At 36.2% G+C, this 18886-nt stretch overlaps 1 protein-coding gene across 1 annotated transcript; it reads left to right on the top strand.

The window, feature by feature from the left end:
* The first annotated feature begins 7348 nt into the window (after nt 1-7348).
* LOC129211694 (homeobox protein CDX-4-like) lies at nt 7349-16228 on the top strand. Its single transcript, XM_054839179.1, has 3 exons — nt 7349-7862; nt 12842-12987; nt 15606-16228. Exons 1-3 carry the CDS (start codon nt 7433-7435, stop codon nt 15810-15812), a joined length of 783 nt encoding a protein of 260 aa, XP_054695154.1. The 5' UTR covers nt 7349-7432; the 3' UTR covers nt 15813-16228.
* The last annotated feature ends 2658 nt before the right edge of the window (nt 16229-18886 follow it).

The raw sequence follows: 18886 nt of genomic DNA, 5'->3' as shown, positions 1-18886 counted from the left end.
CACGTGGGAACACAAGTGATTTGCCATCCATACTGATGAGCATGGCAACCAAACCAAAACACTCTTTTTTCTTCCAAAAGAGATATCCATTGAATGTGTCCAAAAGAGGAATCCATTGGAAATACACAGAACAGCCGTTCTGTCTACAGAGAGAAACGCTAGAGATATTTTACCTACACACGCACATATATTTAACTTACTAGAGATTGAAAAAGGTTCAAGGAGAAAAAACATCCTCACATTGGTCAATTAAACAGAATTATGCTTGCATACTAGAGAAAAATCAATAAAATTTTCCAGATTTAGACTTTCAAAAGGTAAGAATACAGTGGGAAAGTTTGGGGGTTTGTACTGATATACAATAATTTAAGACCTAGTTCTAGCTAAGTGCACAGAACACTGGCCCCAGGGTTTTGCAGGATCAAGTTCATAGCTATCTATTTTAATCACATTTCTATGACATAGTTTAATTTTGCATTAAAATTTTAAAAAGGAAAAAGAATAAAGTCCTTCAAGAAAGAACTTCAGGAAAAGAAATATATCTGAACACAACTTCTTTCTCTTTAAAATTATTTAAACATCATTCAAAGAGAGGGGGATCTGGCAAAACGACCTGGTTTATCTTGTTTACATGTAGAAGAGTTATTGAGGAAGATAAGTGACCACTTTGAAGATCTGCCTCATTTCTGTTCCAGTTTGCTGAAAGCATGCTTGCTATAGGTTGCTATGTGTTTCCAATCAGAAGTTGTTAAGTACACAAAATAAGGCTGGATTTTATTTGCAGAAGCACACGTTCAAAGGTTAAAATTTATTGCTCCAAAAGCAGTATCTATAAACCAGGGCAATACCTTAGAGATTATTAACCTTCTAGTTATGCCAGTGATTGTTTTAAGTAGTACAATTTTTTTGTAAAACTTACCAGCAATCTATTCAACTAAATATTTCCAATGTGCTTTCATCCTTTAAACAGTTGCCCACCAGAAACAAAAAAACCTATTTTTCTCTAAAAATCTTGTGTGGTGCTATTGCTTAGATGCTGTATTGTCTATAATTAAAAAGAAGAGAGACACAAAATTGGAGCCAAATCAACTGAAAGTATTTTGGTCCAACATTGTGAGTCATGAAGTACTGGTGCCAGTCCTCAGAATAATACTTACTTTCTTCCTGACTTTGGTTGTATCATACAACCTATCACTTTTATCACATCTGAAAACTAGGGAACCTAAAGCAGAGTTGCTGTGAAGATTGATTGGTTGTTAGCAAAGTGCCTTGAAGAAGAAAAGCATACCTTAGACTACATCACAAGAATATCTAAGCCCTTAATCCTAATTGTGATTAAAAGAACGACCAAGGTACATCCAATTTTCAGAGGAATTCACTAACCTTTAAACCCCGTCACCCAGCGAGAATTGTGATCTATACGGTACAAAAGATCAAGAAGAGCATAGCAAATAGGAGCTTCTACAAAAACTTCATGCAACTAAGCAAGATATACAATTCAAAATTACATTTCTAAAACAAAAACTTCAAATATGCAGTAGCTGCAATTGCTTAGTGGTCACGCAATCATTAACATACACAGGAGAGAGCATCAAGTGTCTGCCACCTTCTACCCAAGGAGCAGATTCAAAAATACATTAATTCTGGATGTTAACATAAAAATTAAAAAGCATAATCGTACTTTAGCACCCTTTCTCGGTTTGCTGGTGCACTACAGGCTTACTCCAACCCAAGCTTTTATACTCAGAGCATACACCAAGATGATGCATCCCTGCAGATGACTTACACAGCCAGTCATATTTTGGAACGGCACTGGATGTTACTAGTTGGACACAATATTGTACAAACCTCAATATGTAAAAAAAATAGGCACAGGTTTTATGATTAAAATGTTTGCCAGCTGTTTTCATACTCAAAGAGCACAAAGACTTTCTTGTACATTTTGTAACAAACTCTGTTCTAAGAGGCATCACAATAAATGGAAAGGCTTAATTAAGATATACCCTGCGTGTTCTTGGTCTTCTAAGCCACAATAAAATACAGTCGCTCTCAGGCAGGACAGACTTTATATAGACAATAATCTCTCTTACCTGGGAGTATGAAAGAAGAGTTAAATTTGTGCAACAGAAATGCCAGTCTGCCAGGAATATAAACCGCATGTATGGCGAGAATGGCAAACAGTAAAGGCAATCAGTTCCTTTGGTACCTCATGAAAGAAAGACCACACCAAGAACGTCTCAAGGACTTGATAGTGAGCACCCAATACTCCCATCTAGCTGTACTCTGGTCAGCACGAATTAGTTACAGTAAGTGGGAGGCCTACACTACATGATTCAGGAAGGAAACCAAATAAACGTCAATAGAGGATTTGCTGTTCATTTTAAGGTTCTGTGAAAAAGAATCAATTTAACCTGGAGTTCACATGCAGGCTCTGTAAGTCCTGCTGCATTAAGTCTGCTTGTTGAGCAGGGAGACATACTCTTAATTACTGTCAGGATTGATTTTCTAACAGATTTTAATTTATTTAGATTTCAAAATAGTAAGACCCTCCTTTAACTCCAGACCATTCTTTCCTGGCAACTACAACACTGATGCAGATCATACATTAAATATATTGTCGCTACTTTTAATAAAATGCAAAAGTTAACATTAAGAAATGAAGGATAAGTCATTGTTAGCAGCAGACAGAAAAACAGTAGTGGAATAGATAGAAGGGTAAATACAATCACCATGCTCCCAACAAGTCACTTTTCGTCATTTTTCAAAAGGATTTGTTAACAACAAAAATTTCAGAGCATGGAATTAAAAATGAAACCATTGAGGAAGGCTTCGTGGACAACTGACATTTTTATTTCTACTGTTGATCTCTTCTGAAAAAGAAATACATATTAGGGATGACAGAGACACACAGTACAGAACTGAAACTTATGGTATATCCCTTTTCCTTTTTTCCCAGAAGAGCTCAGTTCAGCAAGTGAAAATAGTTCAGCTACCATTGCTCGTTCAGCTCTCCAGGCTGTGCCACATCTGTCAATACAGAGATACAATTTGGCATGTGCTTGCATTTCAAGCTCCGAAAATGAGACCTAACTAGGGTGTTGCATATTAAACAGCCCAATTAAAAGGGGTAAATAAAATTTTCAGAAGCTTTGTGTTTATAGAATCTTCAGTGAAAGCAAGAGCAGTCTCTTTAGCTGTGTTTTTTAAAATTTTAAAACCACTTGCCTGCCTTCATGACTAGTCAGATTTTATTCCAACACAACTGACCTCAGTTGACAGCATGGCATGTACTGACTGACCTTTCCTCAAGATTGTACAGCTGAGTATTAATTTTAGGAGGAATGGGTGTGCGTGCAAAGCCCAGCATGAATAAAGGGTCAATAACACCTCCAAAATACTGCATTAAAACTCTCAGCAATACATAGTTCACTAACAAAGTCCTTAGCTAGCCATTCCATTGAAATTCCAAGCATGCAGTTACAAAGGTATGGGCAAGAAGCATTCCTAAGCCTGATGTTACTGATGTGTTATTAGAGTGGTCATCTGGAGGCAGAAAAACAAACATCTATTCCTGTTACCTTAGCCAGAATGGGACACGCTAAGCTCACCTGGTTTTTTGGCCTCAGAAACAAAACCTCAGATAGATTTCATATAACTTTCAAACTTCAAAGATGGACAGATTTGTTTCTTCTTATCTCCATATAAAAGGAAGAGTAACTTTATGAGTAAGGGTTCCTAATAAAAACTATCACAGGTATAAACACTTTTAATATAAGTTATTGTTGTACAGGCCAGTTTTATCTACCAGTAGTCCCTGAAATTGCAGTTATAATAGCTGTCATTAAAACATTTAATTGAACATTTGTGATTATACTATTATTACCCAGTTTGGAAATGCTCTTTAGAACAGCACATATACCACAGTATACCATCTACATTGCCTGTTCAAACAAAATTTAATAGTTCCAATGGTTATCACTATGCTTGTTGTTATTGCTAGATTTTCATCAACGGCTTGTTAGAAAACTAGAAAATTTTCTTCCCCAAAGATCTCAAAGTACATTCCATTTTTTACACACATACAACTTCATATCAACAAACACTGAGGCAACTCCTGTGGACACTGGCTAAGTAGATAAGTTTACACAGCAATTTAACAAATACAGGGGGAAAAACCCAGAAAATTATAAGCTTGGAGTTCAGTTATTCTGGCAATCCATCTCTCTGAGGTACGCCAAAGAGCAGAGCACTCTTGCTGCCAATACCACACAGATCTTTCCTGTTCTGTCTTTATCACCCACTGCAGAAAATGGTATAAATACAAACCTCCGTTTGGATAAGATTTCTGCATCTCTAGCCCACTACCTCAGAACTGCTTTCGCTTTCCCATCACCCCAGAAAGTCAGGACAGGGCCCATGGTAACACAACAGTTCCACAAGCACTGAGGAGGCATAGGCAGCCCTTCCTCTACTACCAGCAACTCATCACCATCCCCTCACAGAGCAAATATGGACAACGCAAGGGCAGTGCACTTTTTTTTCTTCCCCCCACCTTTTCCTGACAGCAATGCCCGCTAAAAGTGTTCCTGGGACTACAGTGTAAGTTCCTACTATACACTGAAGATGCAGTGGTTCAGTGACTCTGAAGCTACCAACACACTTGATCTGAACAGGAGGGACACACGTGTGGCCAAGAAATGACTCTTGGGAAGGCAGACTCTGATTAACAGTTAATTAGCTCTCAGAAAACATCAACCCCCAAATTTTGGTAGCCTCAAACTACTAGACTCCATGCAAAGGTATGGTTCCTTTTTAATACATGCACATGGTTCTGTGGGAATGGAAATGGGAGGCTTAAGAGTCAGGGTGCAGATGATCATTTGAATGTTGCCATTTTAGTTATCTTATTCTCACTGTGGTGTTAAAAATCTGCAGTCCTACCCAGCAATCTTATCCTGCTATGTAAATCTTTTTAAACAAAATGTCTTAGTCAAAGCTTACTATTGTTAGCTGATATCAAATCAGTGTAGCAATTTGCCATTGGCGTATCTTGATCTAATTATGTTCTGGAAAGAATCGAAATAGATCTAAGGAAAATTCAGATAATGGAACAGGCAAAACAAGAAAGGGAAAGGAGGAGCATAAACAAAAGATAAAAGAAGAACAGAGAATAAAAGGATAAAGCTCTGAGATACAAAAAATAGGATTAGGCGACAGTGAAATTGTGGGGGGTATGTGCAGAGGCATCCCATAAAGAAAGAGGAAGACCAGGGATTAAAAATGTTACCAAGATCTAGTGCATTCTATGAAATTAAATGTCGCTCACTAACACGTGAAAATGGTGTGCTTAGGAGTAGAAGTCAAACAATGTGTCTGATCTGAAATCTGGGAGCAACCAATGTTCATTTGTACTGTGTCAATGGATTTCAGATAGAGTCAGTGGAGACAAAACCTCATCCTCCTGTGGATCTGCCTCTGACTGACAGCTCTGCGTAAAATTTAGCAATACATTGGAATTCAACTGCTAGCATAATGCTCACAAATAGGCCAAGATACCACAGATACTTCCAGTATAGGAAACAGATCCTGTCTAATTTGGATGATGCTCAGTGGAGCTCTTTGTTCTTTTTAGTATATATCAGTACTAAAAATCTGTGGGCTCTCAAAAAGTGTATTGTAATTCCTTTTCTTTCAAGAGGAAGGGAACAGGAGTCTGTTCTGATTTTTTTAATGTCTATTTTCATAAAAGTACACCAATTACAGAAGGCCTTACTTTTTCCATGTCCTAGTCCATGATGCAACCTTCCTCAACATTCTTAGTGTCCCAAGGATTAATAAAGAAATCTGTAAATACAGCAAACTGAATTATAAAGATTTTGCCACACTTCTCAGTAAAAATTCTTTCCTCAAAAAAACCCCAACAACCCAACCCCCCCTAAAACCCCACCAAATCAGAAGAGGAATATCTTTCCTCTCTTTAAGAATACACTTAGAATCCTTTAGTGCTGGAATTAGAAGGGATGTGTGAATACAAGTAGTGTCAAAATACAAAGGATACTGAATGAAAAACCACACCTTTGTAAAGGGAAACAACTCATTGTAATTTGCACCTCTTTTGCAAGCATACCCCTTGACAAATAGCTCATTGCAAAGAAATCCATCCAAGATAAAAAAAAAATCAAATTCACCCTACAAATTGTAGCTAGACAACTATATAGAGGCAATTCTCCAGTCATAAGGTATGGTTTAATTCTCGCATGTTAATATCAAACTCTTAGTAACGACACATAAAGCACCTTCATAATAATTGTTCTTGGTGGGAACACTCACATTGACCTATAGAGCAGCCATGTGTCAGGCGCTTTACAGAAAAGCATCAAGGCAGTTCTGATCCACTAACTTGATAACCCAGATGTTTCTCACTGCTGACTGCACTTACCTAAGCTGCCACCACTGAAAACACACTATTATACAGCAGTTTCAGAAGAAGACACCCAGCCTTTTGGGCAGATGAAGGCTGTCTTCAGTTTGAAACAGAACCGACAATATTACTGGGCCCAATCAAAGAGGTTTTTTACTTTTTTACGGTCATTTTCTTTGTACTTCTGGCAGCATCTTTGTTAGGAAGATTTATTGTCTGCTTTTTAAAATGTATCAGTTTGCAATGGCCACCAGATGAAGGGATGTCTTTAAATCCCTCTGCATGGGGAGAGCTTGAACATATGCACTATAGTTAGAGCCTTAATTTCTCCCATGCCAGAAAACCAGTTACAAACATCAGTGAGGGGAAAATTTTGGAGACAGTTATATTCACGACATGCTGTTTATAAAGTGCTCTGTATTCTGAAGTTATTGCTTCCCAATTATTCAAATTGACTGTGTCCCTTAATTTAAGAAGTAAAAATGGGATTCTTTTGAGTATCTGAGAAATTAAGAGAGTAACAGATTTACTTGTTGATTGATAACATACCACAAAAATAAAGGTTTTGGACAAGAATCATTTGAACACCAAACACTGCCATTCTAGTTACCACTGTCTTTTCTTAAAAAAGGTCTTTTTGCTAAGTTACAAATACAGGCACTGTTGCATCATCTTACAGTACTGGAATTGCTGTTGAATATCAGGGAAGGATAACAGTATAGATAAAAGTTCTCTAAAAGAGAAAACAGAAAGGTGGGGTTGGTCAGCCCTTCATTTGAATGTAAATGTAATTATGAGGCAGGCAGTTAGGCTGACGTCAGACAAGATCTTGGTAAACCATTACCACCAGCACCTGGTAACACAGTTAGTTGATAATAAAAGAGGATGAAGTAGAAGATTCCAAGCAGAGTGGCATTATTAGAGAAAACCAAACACAATTCTTTTTAAGCAGCGAAAGAAAATACGGAAGAACAAGATGTTGTGACAACATATTTACAATCCGTGACAATCATGTACGTGAGCTCTCTCTTGGATAAAGAGACCAGCATGTATCCAGGATCTGCAAGGGGTAACAACAACCTGCCAGTGCAAAACTTTGTGTCTGCTCCACCCTATTCAGACTACATGGGATATCATCATGTACCAACTCTGGACACCCATGGACAGCCTGCGGGAACCTGGGGATCTCACTACGGCCCACAGCGGGAGGACTGGAACGCTTACGGCCCAGGACCTTCCAGCACGGTTGCTGCTGCACAAATCAATGGCTCGTCTCCTGGACAGGTCTCCTACAGTTCTGCTGATTACAGCTCCCTCCATCCTGCTGGATCTGGGGGGTTACCTCCTGTAGAAACAATTAATACACAGCAAATCTCTCCCAACAACCAAAGGCACAGCTCCTACGAATGGATGAGGAAAACGGTGCAAGCTAACACTACTGGTAAGTGTACGTTCAGCTTTCAACCTGAGAAAGCATCTTCTGCTATCACTGATCTTATAAATAATTAACTTTACTTGAAGCACATAGGTTGGTGGGTCATTTATGACATTTATTTAACCTACTGCTGTTTCATGCAGTTTAAACTAAATTTGCACTAGTTTCACTTTCATCCCATAAAGGCTTTATAAGGTTACTATAGTGGAATGGCTGTTGTGTTTAGATATGGCTGCATCTCACTCAAGTCCAGGAATCTTCACTGTAACATTCTGTAACACATTTTGGATGAAAAACAAGATATTCTTGAGAATGTTAGGCAACAATGAATGCAGCAACAGTTACAGGGAAAAACACTACACAATTATTTTGTGCCACAAGGTAAATATAAATATAAAATCAGCTTGATCTTTTTAAATCTTTACAGACTTTTCAATACTTTTAAAGAAAATTATGTGCTCTGATCCCACTGTAGCGATCATGCAATCTTCTCCTGTTGTTCCTCTGTATTTTATTTTTCTACCTAGATTTATTAGGTGAGAAGAAATATTCCTAGAGAAGTAATCTGACTCGAATGATCAGTGTAGACTATTTTGTTTGCAGACCACATATCTCATCAGTTAAGCTTCCTTTTCATTTAGTCTCAAATCAATTTTACAGTATTTTTCTCACATACCAGAATTTTGCAGCTTGCCACAATTACACAATTAAAAATCACTTTCTTGCAAGTGTCAGTCATTGATGCGCCTGTTTTTGTCACAAGCTGCATGCCAGATGAACCCTTCAGTGTATATTCCCAAGGTGTAAATTGGGTGTAGCAAGGTTTGCTAAATCTATTGTTAAGGTTAAAAGTAGCGAGTGTATGTTAGAGAGCATCAAAGAAAGTACTCTAAAGAAAGAAGAGCAATTACAATCGGAACAATCTTAGAAGACACGGAAAATCACCACCGCTGCTTGAGACGCAATCCTCCTTCAAATGGCTATTACTCAAAAGCAAAATTAGTCTGGTAATTGTTTCTTAGTTAAAAACAAGATACACGCTGTTACTAAATATAAAATGCCTAGTGAACATTAAGATATCACAATGCCATCCTTCCACTTGGAGCCTCTACAAAGGTCTTCAAAGCCAGGCAGATTTATAGTCAGTTTTTTCCCCCCTTATGTATACTCATGTAAATCAGCAGCAACTTCATTAACATCATTGGAGAATTCCAGGTGTAGAAGTGATGCAAGACTTGAGTGTAGACCAAATTCAATTGAGACTACTGAATGTCCATGAGGCAACCCTGCCTCTGTCATGTTGCCACTGAATTTTAAATGTGTTAGCATTCTTAAAGAATAAAACAAACTTAAAAATCTAAATTCTAAGTTTTACACTTATTGCACAGCCATGGAAGACCCTGAAGGCTTTCTCACGTGCTTGTTCAACTTCATAAAATATATATGCAATTCAAAAAAGCAGTTATGTGCTTAAATTCATCTCTCATCTGAAAAGCACTGACACAGAATTTACACACATGCCAAAATACTTTATGAACAATACTGGACAGGTGAAACAGGGCCTGTCAACAGATACGTGTCCTGAGGCTGTACATTCCTAGAGCCCAGTCCTTTGAAGTGTTAAAAACAGCTCAGGACTTCCCAGAACTGGGCTGGAGACCTCAACCCAGCTTTAAAAAATGGTTTGGGAGAGAGCAAAGCATGAATGTGGTATTTTGCAAAACAAGAGAAGTACCGAATACATTTGTCTTTTCATTGATTTTTTTAAAATAATGGTAACTGTAAAAACTGGAAAAATTTAATACTGACACATAAACACATAAAACGTTGTGAAACACGAAAGGAAATTCAAACAAATAGTGTCACAGCTAAAATTACGCATGTAACGGCTACATATGAACTTCTCTAGAAGATAACTTAAGAAAACTTACTTGATGCCATTATAACCACTCTTTGAAACAGACTTGCTCTCTGTTTTTCCTTATTGCCATATTATCCATGCTATCAAAGTAGCTACTGGCTCCTCCCCTTCAATATTATCACTGCTTAATACAGTTCATTGCTCTAAAATTTCAGAATTACAGCCCTAAACTTTACAAATATATTTATATACATAAATATGTGTTATGTCCTTAACTTCACTAGTGGTCTAAACTCACATCAATGTACGTGAGCAGCACAAAATAACAGAATTCTAATCTAATTAAAAAAAGGAGCCAACTAAAATACTGTCCTGAAGACAACGGGAATTATTTTTGGGGAAGGGATGTTAATGGGAATTTTTCCCCTCTATTTAGACTCTATTAAATACACTACATTTTGATTCAATATTCATATTCAGCATTTTACACAAAAATTAAATTGCAGGAAAAGCAAAATGAAAATTTACCCGATCAAGTCATTTCTCAGGATGAAACATCACTAAGACAGAAGTGCTATGTCCTTTCAACAGATAAAATTTGATTTGAAATTATATATCCTCCTACTAAAAGACCCTAACTGTATATTCAGAACCAAACCTTTTTTTTTTTATTTCAAATACACAGACATTGCAAACATATGAGGCAATAAGAAATTTTAAAAAAAAACATACATCAAAAGTGGACTTGGTAAAAATATCTTCCCAGACAGGCTATCAAAAGGAGAAGACGATCATCTACATAATTCCTTACACTCTGATCCTGGTTTTACTAAAAACCAATGACAAAATGCCCCATCAACTTCAGTTATGCAAGAGCAGGCCAATTAATTTGTAAAACCTGTGTAATCAACAGTGTAAAATGTGTATTTTATGAGATCGAGTGAGCCTTCAAAGCATGAACCTTACTGAAAAGAAGGTATCTAAACAAGGGTCTAGAAAATAGATTTTATATCTTTTAAAACTTTATATGAGACTTCATCTGGGAGTGACCCTTCTCAGAAAAAGAAGAGACTTTAAGGAGACTAAAGAAAAGGACAACATTATTTTTATGTTTTGCAAGATCAGCCTCAGCTTTTTTTTTAAAAAACTATAGTCAACATATTTGAAGTCTTTGTTTAAACAGGCAGTGATATACAAGTAATTCAGATTACATCACAGCAGAAACACAGCCAGAAAGCAAAATAGAAAAGCAGGAAAAAAAAAGACCAGGCCTCTGCTCTAAAGCTAATTTATTTTTCTTTGTAAACTAGTTGTGACATCTATTTTCCACTGGCCTACATTGTCTGAGGTTTTGAGGCCTATCTGTCATATTGAGGCAACAGACCCTTTCAACACTTCACTTTGCTTTGATATGCAGTCTTGTCTCTTCCTTCTCCCTCTTTTCTTCAGGAGTTATATTGCCGGAAAGGGTGATGATTTTCACAGCAAATAAAGAGGCCTTCTCCTAGCTTTATTGTCTTCAGAAGAAATGCTCTGTGAATTTTATGACCAAGGGGAATGGGGAAAACTACTCCTTTTCTCCACCCCTTCAAATCATGGTTATATTTGCTGATTATAGTGAAGCCGGAATAACCCTGTTGAATTTTAACTTGTTTTCAAAGATTACCTTCTAAGCCTTCAGTTTACAAGGAACCTGAATATCTATACTATTGTTAACATTATAACTATCACTTAGAGCAAATATTTCAAAGCCAACAATTTGTACCTTGAAAAAAAAAGTAAACTTAGTTTGATGATTGTTTTAGTCCTGCAAATTTAGGCAGGAAAACCTTGTGCACTAGAAGTCAAAGTGGTATAGGATTTGGGAAAACATCCTTAATTATGCATATTTCAAAATGTTTTAAGCTATGTCTATCTCTAGCCTTCAGATAAAAATATTGCAAGTCTATCCTCAGTGTTGGGCTAAAATTACAGAGAACTGAAGAAAAAAATATTCCTTCATCTATTTCTGTCCTTTTTTCCTCTGCTAAGATGAAAGAGTCTGACATTTGTTTAGGGCTTGTAAATTCCAAACCAATTGGCTTGTGTTTCTGAATGTGAAAGGGGTTCTTGATAAGATCTCCTTGTCGCTCTTTTGTGTGGCGTGTGCTTCATCTTAACACCTCAATGGATTTTAGGGAACCACTTTAAAGGAGTCTTTGTCCTACAGTTTGTCCCAGAAAACTCACATCAAAAAAAACCTGGGAAGATCTGAAGAAAAAGGAAAACTATCTAGTTGGCTGTTGAAAGTGCAAAGGAGAACAAATAAGTTGAAAAGTGATCTATTATTATTACATGAAGAATTGTTTATAAAAGTCTATGAAATGAGAGATCTCTTCTAAACATCTAGTAATGCTTCTCTTAATGTATTCATCCAATATATCAAAGAATATTTCTTTTATACATTAGAGAGAGAATGATACTGAAATCCTTTTACAAGTATTTTATTGCCTCGTCTTACAAATTGCCAAGTGCCTTGAACTCGAATGGGAAGCTCAGCACACAGAGTACCCCCAGGAATAGCTCTACAGGCACTCAGCATCTTGCAAGACTGGAGCTTTTATTTCTAAGTACGTCCCATGGCCACACAAGAAAGTGTGAAAGCATTTCTAGTAGGACATTTCTTTGCGTTGGAGGTGATCTTTAAAAACTCAAATAAAGAATTAGGACATGGTACAACTCAACAAATTGTGACTGAACTTCGGTCTTTAAATGCTGTGTATTCATGCCTGCATATACATGGAAGTCACTTCAATGAACCCCCTTTGAGATCAAATATAGGCAGCGCCAGTTATGTACTGCTATGAATTATTTAAGATGCTTCAGGATGTTCTTCACTTAAGAGCTTCACATTTAAATGTATGCTTACAGAGGGAGGGAGATAAAGAGGGAGAGACAGTTATGATAGCCAATACTCACTTATTCACCCTGCACCTCATATTCCTTCTCTGTAACACAGAACACAATCCCATGCAAGTACTCTGTAGTTCAATTAATAATGTCTGTAAAATGTTTGAGATGTTTGAAAGAAAGGTGCTATAGAAAATCAAATTCAACATATTAATAATATTGCTTTCTTCAACAGGTAAAACAAGAACAAAAGAAAAGTACCGAGTTGTTTACACAGATCATCAGAGACTAGAATTAGAGAAGGAATTTCACTGCAACAGATATATTACAATAAGGAGAAAGTCAGAACTTGCAGCAAACCTGGGACTATCTGAAAGACAGGTACACAGAGACTATCCATCATTCGTACGCACCCTTTCACCAGACACTGGTACTGCCAGAGGACATGAGCAGCATTCACGTTCTGTATCCAAAAGTAGTACGAAGGCAACCATGCTAAAGTTTGTGAGTATATTTGACACACAGAGTACACACTACGCAAATACAAATTAATAAATAGGCTAATTTGACAGAAACCTCCAATTATGGGTAACTAAACATTAGGAATTCATTTACACTAGAAAAAGTACTTACTCTTACATGTGTAACAGCTTGCTAAACAGCTACAATTTAAATAGTTGAACTTAACATTATCTTAGCTATGTTCTCAATAGTTATGACATTCACTACTTTTTTTCTTCTTGCAATCACACAAAATGGTAGCCAGAAAAAAATCCAAAGCATTGGATGCATTTCAGCTGTAAGCCAGGAAAACGAAAACTCAGCATTCAACGAGCAGTCAAACAAGATATCTATGGGGTTTTTGTTACAAATTTATTGCCACTAGCCACATTCCTCCTCAGTCAGATTTCAGCACATTTTAAGGAGTTTTTACAGGCTTTGATTTTCAAGTTGGGATTTTTTTTTTGCTATTACGTTCACAGGTACTTCACCTATGCTAGTAGTTCACACCAACTATAGACAGGCTATAAAATTTGGTGCCAAATTGTTATGCCTATTGTACACATATACGTAGTCAAGACTACCAGTTCAGGAAATTTTCAGATGCGTAGTTAGATCCATTGCTTCTTTGGAAAGCAGCTCTGCATTCATTCATATGAAGTACATATTTATACTCAGTCCTAAATAAAGACAGTCTCCTGAGCAGGGGACCAGGTATCTTAGCTGTGTTCATACAAAGACTAGAGGAATTCAGGACAAAGAGTTTCCTAAAATCACTGTGTTGGAGATTACACTTACAAAGCACAGCTCTGCAGTCTGCAAATACAGTAACTGTTGCATCCAACCCTCCCTATACAACAGAATTTCAGTAGTTCTGCTACAGTTGGGAGGAAAAGGGAAGATTTGGTGATACTGAATAAGGCATGTCATACTTTAGCAACCAGATTTACTGTCCCCAGGTAAATTTAAATAAGAGATCTCTCTTTTTAGAATTTTACAAACTTTTGTTCTTTCTGAATATACACATCCAGTTCTCTAAAATACTCTCCTCTTTCAGTGGCCTCCTCTGCTTCTGCATTTGGTCTGTACAAGAACATGGAATATAGGGGGACCGATTGAGGCTAAGTGTAAGGATGTATAGATAAGCAATGGTATTTTAGGATCAAGCATTGGATTCTTATAAACATATTGAAGTGCAGTGATGTTCAACCCCAGACCCAAGTAGTACATAGATTACACTCCACAGACTCTAAGTGGCCCCACAAAGTAACTAGGAAAACCAAGTCTATCATTGATGCACTGAAGTTTGTTATACAGTAGGATATAGCTACACTGGACAATTTTCAGAGAACTACAATTATGAAAGATTCAAAACCTCCACCTTAATGTTATGCAAGCTGGCTGATTTAGAACAGACATATGCCTGGAGTAACCACCGATAGTGGATACTGCATAAAATCAGCAGTTTCCTTTTACATAGCTGTTGCTCTCAAAGCCATCCAGGTTTTGACTAGTAAATTTCCTTCAAGTATAATGTAGACAAAATACATAATCTATCTGCATTTCTACAGGACTCATGACAAAGCTAAATGCTTCTCACTGTCATTACCAGTAAGCTAATAAAAAAATAACTAGAAAATGAGATTTTTAATGCAAAGCAATGGTATGACTTTCTATATCATATTCATATAGTATTCATTGTATTCAACACAACAATAAAGGATGTAACTAAAACTGTAAAGGAAGAACACAAAAAATTAATGATAAGGAAAACACAAACTGTTTTCTACTCATTCACACTTTCACATAAGGAAGGAAAATATAGATTCTTAAACTAAAAGCAGATTTCAAACAGATAGGAGACTTTACATATGCACAATTAGCCTGGGAAATTCGCTGTCATCGAGTAATGCTGATATATCTATTTATACACGTCATAGTACATATGTATCTGTAAAATACATATATATAGTCCAGTAACAAAAAAAATAAAACTTTTAAAATACATATGAATATATGTACACACAAAAATGACTCACAATATAAATGAAGAAAAAGAATCCTCACTACGTGGGTTTGAATTAATCTGTAACATAGATGATAAAGAAATCTTCAAAATTATTCCATAATTGCATCTTCCTAAAGTATGACACCCGCCACTGTTAAAGCTTAGATGATAAACCAGGTGGACCCTAAGTTTAAATGAGCAAGTTGATTCCTATGTTCCTAAATACAACACAGCAAGTTCACTTTACACCAAGTCTCAGAAAAGAAAGTAATTTTCTATTGATTATGATGCAGAAAATGACTACAGAGTAATTAAAAAAATTTTCACTGCACAAATCCAGGTTTTTTGTTTTGTGGTGGTTTTGGGTTTTTTTATTTGACGTTTATAAATTTTTATTTTTTTTTAACATATCTATATTTTCATTGCTATTAGTACTGTAAAAAGTTGACCTCTACTTTGAATTAATCAGATATCATATATAACACCACAGGTGAAAATCTGGTTCCAGAATCGCCGAGCAAAAGAAAGAAAAATGATCAAGAAGAAAATATCTCAGTTTGATGGCAGCGGGGGCTCAGCTCAGAGTGACTCCGGTTCACTCAGTCCAAATGAAATCTCTGGTTCTCTCTTCCCACCACCACATGGCATAAACGGATTACAGCCTAATGACATTCATCAAGTCATAGTTTCAGAATGAACAGAGGAAAAAAAAAACAAACGGAAAATAGAAAAGTAAGAATGGATTTCCCCACCACCCCTCAACTCAACTTTGCAAAAGATCACTGTCATTTAACTGTCTTCAGAGTGCCAATTTCTATGTACAGGACCTGGGACTATTATAAAAATATTTTAATTATTGCAGAAATCTCAGGGAACTTGCGCTGCTAAGATTCATCACTCAAAATCTTTTGAGTAGGAGGTAATTTGCTTCAGACACTGACACAAAGAATGATACAACTGAAGAGCCAAGTAAACGTAGTTCTAGTCTGCTCATATATATACACAGAAAACTAAGTGAACTGATTATAGAGAACTATTGCAAAAAAATATAAGATGCTGGGTGTATTTCGTTTGTTACATTTTATATAATTAGAGTAAACTGTAGATGTTAATAAATATTCACACTTCAGTGTACTGAAAAGAATGCTACTTTTTGAAAACAACAAAAACATTTAAAACACCTTTAAACACTCAAGAAACGTAACGATGTTGCTATACCAACATACTGCATTTAACTAAACAAATTTTCTTTGCCCTATGTAATTGCATTCAAGCATGCCAATCTCCTACACAATAGTTACACATATATAATATCATACCAAACCTGCCAAGATTTGTTCAATTGTAAGAAATGCAGTAATTTGTCATGTACATTACATTAGTAAATGCCAAATAGTTCAGAAGATAAGTATTACTTCAATCTTCAATGAATGCACATATTATTGCTCAAAAATAAAAGCACCAATGTAATGGAAACAGAACTGTTACTGCCAGCAAGCCACCAAAAAGCAAATAAAGAATTTGTTTAAAGTCTCTAAACCTTTTAAGTAAAATAGTAGCAGTCTTGGGCCACTGATTTTATACATGACACCTATTTTGGTCTAAAGGCAGTAAATATCCCAAAGCAGCTGACACTGTATTTCGAAGCTGTTATCAAGTAGAATAGCATTCACAAAGTCATAGCACGCATGTAACAAAAGAAGCGTTCACTCCATGTGCACTCCTGAAAAAGCACACATTAAGGATAAACACACTCACAGTGTTGTTAGCTTTAATTATTGGTCCATGTTGGCAGGTGAGAAGGTAGGACAATGGGATCTAGAAGACAACTGATGAATCTGGAAAAACTAGAAAGAAAACCCAAAGCACTAAAAAAAAAAAAATCCCCGAACCCTTCAGTAGTACTATTCGTTGAAATTTCATAATATGAGCTTTTTGATAGCATACAAGTGGTCTATTGGAAAAAATTTAGTATTACTGCAAATGTCATCAGGATCAAAGGTAATAAAAAGGGAAAACATAAGAAAACAAACAGAAAACACTGTTATCTGGCATATGAAAAGTCATGCATCACTTCAACATCATCAAACTCTTGGTCTCAGAAACAGCAGATCAAATTCTGCTTTTCTTAGTGTCAATGAGCATTGATAATGCACTCAGCAACATGGATGGAACTTGTCAAAACATTCATTATCTGGATTCAATAAGATAGATCACTTAAATTTGAAGACATGCTTCACTGTTTCCCAATTATTTAAAAATAACTGTTAGAGTAACTCCATGAAAGTAATTCTATTAGGAGTTAAGATAACAACACTCCCAAAAAATAAGTACTATATTACAAAATTGTAGACACAAGTGTATCAAGCTAAACTACGAAGAAAATCTGTGACACAGAATAAGATCTTCCTGACTGTAAGCATCTTGTGGGTGGTTCTCCAATATATCGCTAATAATCTCTTATTCGTATGGTTAAAATAAAATGGGTATATCTTAATGCAAACAAACTGCAAACCAAAAATCTTGCATATACAAATATTTATAAAACTCAGTCCTATGAGAAATTGAGACTACATCTGCATAGCTTTAATTCAGGATCTTCTAAAACTGCCCACTGATAGTGTTATGTGATTGCATGGACATTTTAGAAGAGAGCAGCATGTTACAGAACACGCACACAAACAGATCTACGTCTGTTTGTATGAATAGAAGTACACATGCTAGCAGACACATACACATGGCTCTGCTCTGCTTTTTATTCAGAGAAATCCATACAACAGATTTAGCAGAGGAGGCTTTCCCAGTTCCACCAGCCCCTCTATCTGTGTTGTTCTTTTATACACAAAGAATGTAGAAGATAAAATAATTTCCTAAGGCACTCATGAAGAAAGAAGCCGTAATACTTCAGACATACAAGAAAAAAGGGAAGAGGACCTTTACCTTGCTACCCAAATCTCAAATCCTCAAAAGGCGTACCTTTTAGAAGGCCTACCTCTACAGAAGAACAAGCGATGGCTTTTGTGAAGGTATCCATGACAGAGAAATGGAGAGTGAGAGAAAACTTTTTTCCTACTTTCTGAATTTTTTCTGTGACCAGTTTTCAAATCAGCAAGGAAGAATGGCAAGTAAAGAGCTATAAACATACAACACATCATTCATTATACTTGTATACCAGAAATACATGGTGTAACTTAAAATTTCTCTCTCCTTCTAATTTATGTCAAAATTGAAATAAAAACCTTAACAAGTTATCTACCAGGTTCACATTCAACATATTCAAAATTATCATCTTGCAGTTTCTAAACAAGCTCCAGTCTACCTTTTTTGAATTGCCAGGCAGTCAGGAAACACCACGCTGTTCTGACAAATGGGCCAGAAGAGCCGCTGAAGCCGCTGATTGTACTTCAGAACAACCACTGTTCATAAAGGAAACATTTTAAATGAGACTATATTAGATGTCAAATGGGAGTTTGAACAGGATACAAAGCATCTCCTATGAGATGTTTAAAATCAGTCTTGTCAATAAAAAGTGTTTTCCTTTTTCATGAGCTTCAGCTTAAATTTTTTCCATTAGGTCTATTTTAAATGTATTCAAAGCATATACTAATAAATATTTTGGGGAGACAGTCTCTTTCATGCACTAGATAATGATCTCTAAGCCTAAAAACTGTATCAGATTATATTCTCTGGCTACAGCTAAGTAGTTATAGTTATTCCCCCTATCTTGCACTGTGCATAACTACCCTCTATCTAGATAATGTCCTTTTAAAT

This window comes from Grus americana, chromosome 12, assembly GCF_028858705.1.
Source record: "Grus americana isolate bGruAme1 chromosome 12, bGruAme1.mat, whole genome shotgun sequence".
Taxonomy (NCBI): domain Eukaryota; kingdom Metazoa; phylum Chordata; class Aves; order Gruiformes; family Gruidae; genus Grus; species Grus americana.
This window is presented reverse-complemented; position numbering and strand designations above follow the sequence as displayed.